Source organism: Austrofundulus limnaeus, unplaced genomic scaffold (assembly GCF_001266775.1).
Source record: "Austrofundulus limnaeus strain Quisiro unplaced genomic scaffold, Austrofundulus_limnaeus-1.0 Scaffold526, whole genome shotgun sequence".
NCBI classification, from domain to species: domain Eukaryota; kingdom Metazoa; phylum Chordata; class Actinopteri; order Cyprinodontiformes; family Rivulidae; genus Austrofundulus; species Austrofundulus limnaeus.
The window spans coordinates 7,570-11,934 of NW_013952928.1; the positions used below are offsets into that span (position 1 = coordinate 7,570).

At 35.9% G+C, this 4,365-nt stretch overlaps 1 protein-coding gene across 1 annotated transcript in view; it reads right to left on the reverse strand.

Annotated features, from left to right (window-relative positions):
- Positions 1–3,116: 3,116 nt before the first annotated feature.
- dnajb11 (DnaJ heat shock protein family (Hsp40) member B11) overlaps positions 3,117–4,365 on the reverse strand; it is a gene marked incomplete in the record, with an annotated part of 10,804 nt that continues 9,555 nt past the window's right edge. The window contains 1 exon segment of the mRNA XM_014026120.1: positions 3,117–4,128. Coding sequence (XP_013881574.1) covers positions 4,064–4,128 — 65 coding nt within the window.

A 4,365-nucleotide genomic window follows, 5' to 3' on the forward strand; every position in this document is an offset into this window, starting at 1 on the left:
CCCATGCGGCACTAAAATTAATCAGTTAACTCACTCAATTTCACAGCACTAGTTAAAAGTGAATAAAATTTCTATATTGTTCTGAAGTCACCCCTTTTCAGTCAAAATCTGATTTTTCTCCTCCGCTTGATGATATAAGCATTAGAATTTGTGAATGAGAACAGCTGTTTTGGAAATTCAGCTTTTATGAAATGCATTATAAAAGGCAGTTTTATATCATATCAATGAACAAAATGTRGWTCATGTTGGTACACTTTCGTTAATATTTTCAAAATAAAAGTAGCACAAACAAAAATTTGAGCAGCACAAACCAGCACAAATGTAGCACAATTGATTGGCACCAGTTTTGTTTGATTTGGGTAATGTGTGTGTTGGGGGGGGTTGACCTCTGATGACCTCTAGAAACTTTTATTAATATCTTCAAAACAATAGCGGCAAAAACAATTCTTTTTTTTTTTTTTTTTTTGCTGCACAAACGTAGCACAAACATTTCACACCAATTTTGTTAGATTTGAACGTGGGGGGGCAACTTCACTCAGGTCTGGTGGGGGGTGGTGGCTCAGGAGCGAAGCCCGCGTGCCCGTTACCAGGTAAYAGCAGGTAGACTACAGGAAGCAGCAGTGGCCAATATACCTCAGAAATTCACGCGTTTTATATTATATTCCATTTTGTTTGGTCAGTTACGGTCCTGTTGTTTACAGAATGCTGTGATCAGTACTCAGTAGTTAMTGAGTAGTTCCTCATTAGTTAAGCTTTTTTTGTGCCTGAGCTCTGTTTTTATATTCAGATAAGGYGGCGRTTTAGCTGATTGGTGTCAGAGAYGAGAATAAAGTTTTTAGAAAACATTCCACTGGTTTTTATTCAGACTTCCATTTTTTGATAATTCCCTTCACATACATTCCAACTAATCATAGTTATCAAACAACAACTTATATGATGTTTTTGCCCTGCCATTTACTTGCAGCATCCAGTCTTTGATCAGCATGGAGCCACTGTGGATAATCATCTGYATTTTGTTTTAAACTTTGCAGCGATCTCTAATACCAATACTGTAAAAACAATTCCCAATATAGCCTTTAATTAAATTTTCACAAATCAAATAAAGGTTTCACAAATCATCAAATTGGTTTTAGATATTCTGATGTAAAGTTTCTACACTTAAAGTGTAGAAAAATCTAGTCCAGATTTGAAGAGTCTACATGTTGTAGTTTGGAGCTGGACCTGGGCCCATATTTACTTAACTTAACTTAAATTAACTTAAAACTTCTTAGAATTACTCTTAAGCTGCTAACAGTGGACTTAAGTGTAAAAAAAACTTCTTAGTTAAAAGCTGAGAGTAAAAGTCAGTTATCAAGCATCTCAGTCTTACTTTAAGTGAAGTGTAGGAGTAATTCTTAAGTGTCAGTCTTAGAGCTGGTTTATTACACCTGGCTGTGCCGCAAAACTGATCCTGGATGACGTCGTTAGAAAAAACCCAGGCATGAACCAATCACTGCCTCAGATTTCATGTTCAAGAATATTGTCAAAGAAATGTCAGGATAAGACTGTGAAAATCCTAAGATAAGTTCATTTTCAGCACACTAATGTTGTCATCTTGTACTGATTGTCTGTAAATTACATCAAATGTCCTTATTTGCATCATGAATACAGATGTAATTATTTTTAAATCAAAAAATCATATTGAGCTGCACTCTTCTCCTCTTCACCACCATCAGCAGACAACACCAGCTTTACACACACACACACACACACACACACACACACACACACACACACACACACACACACACACACACACCACTCCGTCATTAACAGCTTGGTCCGAGAGGAACGTGCGCACACACACCCCCAATCATTGTATTGCATGATTGTTCTCATAATAAACGAAATGTTCAATCCCACCGTAATTAAAAAAAAATTGGGCGGGGGGTGGGGGGGTTTGAACGGGGTCACATACACTCAGTATATTTAATATTTTCTCCAAAAGCCACACACAAATATCCACCTTTTAGTCCAACATTATGCATAGTTTTTTTTTTTACCTTTATTTCATTTGTATATTTCTGATTAAACCTGTTTTCCACCTTATTACTGAGACTAACACTCAGGTGGTGAGGAGGACAGCTGTAATTTCTGTCTTCAGCCCAYCTCAGACCCCKAGTGGCAACTYTTAACCACTTAAGAGTCCTCTGGAGCAGTCTGAGCTTTTCTTGAGAGTAAGAGTGATTCTTAGACTTAAGAATTTTGATAACTGGTAGCCTAATCTRGATCAGATTTGAAGAACTTTTCATGTTGTAGTTTTGGAGCTGGACCAGGTCTAGTGGTCCAAGATGAATAACAAGTGGCATAATAGCACTTTGAAGTTTCACAAATTATAAAAGGTTTCCTAAATCCAAAACTTGATTTAAAATATTCTACTTGTGTAGAATAATCTAGTGCAGGTGTCTAGCKGTTGTGGTTTTGCATCTGGACTAGGTCCAGTGTGGTCCAGATTCATAAAAAAAGTGCTGAAAATGAACTTTATTGAAGTTTCATAAATCAGATAAAGGTTTCACAAATGCCAAAGTTGTTTTTAAATATTCTGCTATTAGTGTAGAATAATCTAATCCAGKTTTGAAGAATATTTTAGTTTTTAAACTAGAGCAGATTAAATATGYTCATCTGCCTCCTTCTGTGCTTGACGGCATGAGATGTTTTTGTTAGGTTTTTCAGTTTTCAAATTTTGGTCTTGTTTCTCCACGACATTTTTGTTTTGTTTTGTTTTAAAAGAGACAGGTTTTACTTTCTCAACTCTTCCAAACAAGTCATGCTTATTCAGGCTTTTTCTCACGATACTGCCCTAAACTTTACCACTTACTGTACTAACAGAGACCTGTAGAGTCTGAGATKAACCTTATTGTCCTACTCTCATCAAGCTTCACCTTTAAATGATGGACATAATTAGGCTTGATATTAGTTGAATAACTAATGACCTATATGTTGCTTTATTCTAAGGATGTATTAAACTCTTCTCTTTATGAAACAGGACTGTACTTTTTCCAGCTTTATACTGATCAGATCCTCTTCCCCATTTTTTGGTATTAAGGTGCTGCAAAATCCAGAGATTTATTTAATCATGAAGTTTCCACAAGCACTGTTTTTATTTGCCATTCACTTGACTACATCGCCATCTAGTGGTGAATTTCTGATATGACATTTTATCAAATTTGTGTACATTTTTAATTTGACATTAAAAAAGTTGAGTCTCTCAGACATGTAAAGATGGTCATTCATCTAGTTTAGAAGGAGAGGTCCACTTCTGTTAAACAAAATATAAAACCAGTTACATGCCTTTTTRAATCTCAGGTCTGAGTTTCAAATTGGTGTCAGAGGATGAGAAAGCCAGTCTTTTAAATTTATATTTTTAAAAATGTGACCACTGTTAAATTTAAAAGAGGTCAACCCAGAGAACTTGAAGGCAGTGCAGTGCAACACATCTCCCTTCAGAGGTTAAATGCAAACAAACAAACATAAATTAAAAAAAACTAAAACTCAATCAAAGGCGCCTTATTCGCTATTTACAAAATGTAGATAAACTGTAAATCAAACCAGAGAAAGAAGTGACTTAAGTGGCACTATTAAATTTGTAAAACCAATCACCATAATAAAACACAAAAACAAACAAAAAAACAGGTTGAAATAGAGCAGCTGCAGCTGTGACGACTCCTCAACAGCTCTTCCTTCACCGCTGGTGCTGCTGTAGCAAACTGTTTTCTCCATCACAGCMATCATCACACCAGCAGGACAGCCACAGATGTTCCTACACTGATTATTAGAATGTTCAAAAAGTTGTTCGTGTGACAGTACACCATGTGGGGAGTTCACATAAAACAGCGTTTGCTGCTGCTCCTCACAAGATGCATAAAAAATAAAGACCAACTAGATTGAATCGTCCTGAGAATAATTTGAAAATAATAAATACACCCCGACTAGATAGAACCTTGGAGAACACTCTTTCTGACCTCAACATGTGTGTTTGTGTTACTGTGTAGCAAAGAAATCAGTCCAGGCTGTGTCACTTGTTTTAGTATCCTTGTAGTCCATTGTAAACTTTCTGAACAGATTCCTGCTTCAGGAGACTCCGGATTCCTGCAACAACACATCAGAGAGCAGTGAATACACAAAGACAGAATACAATGATTAGCAAACCTCCACAATCTATATTTCTTTCACAATAAAACAAAATAAACACATCAAGCTAATAAACTAGCATTTATTTAAATGAGGTAATTTTGATATTTATTGCAGCAACACAACTTAAAGAGTAACTTACCCCAAAATTAACTTTTTTTTTTGCTGATAAACTGTCTAGAATGTGTCTAAAAT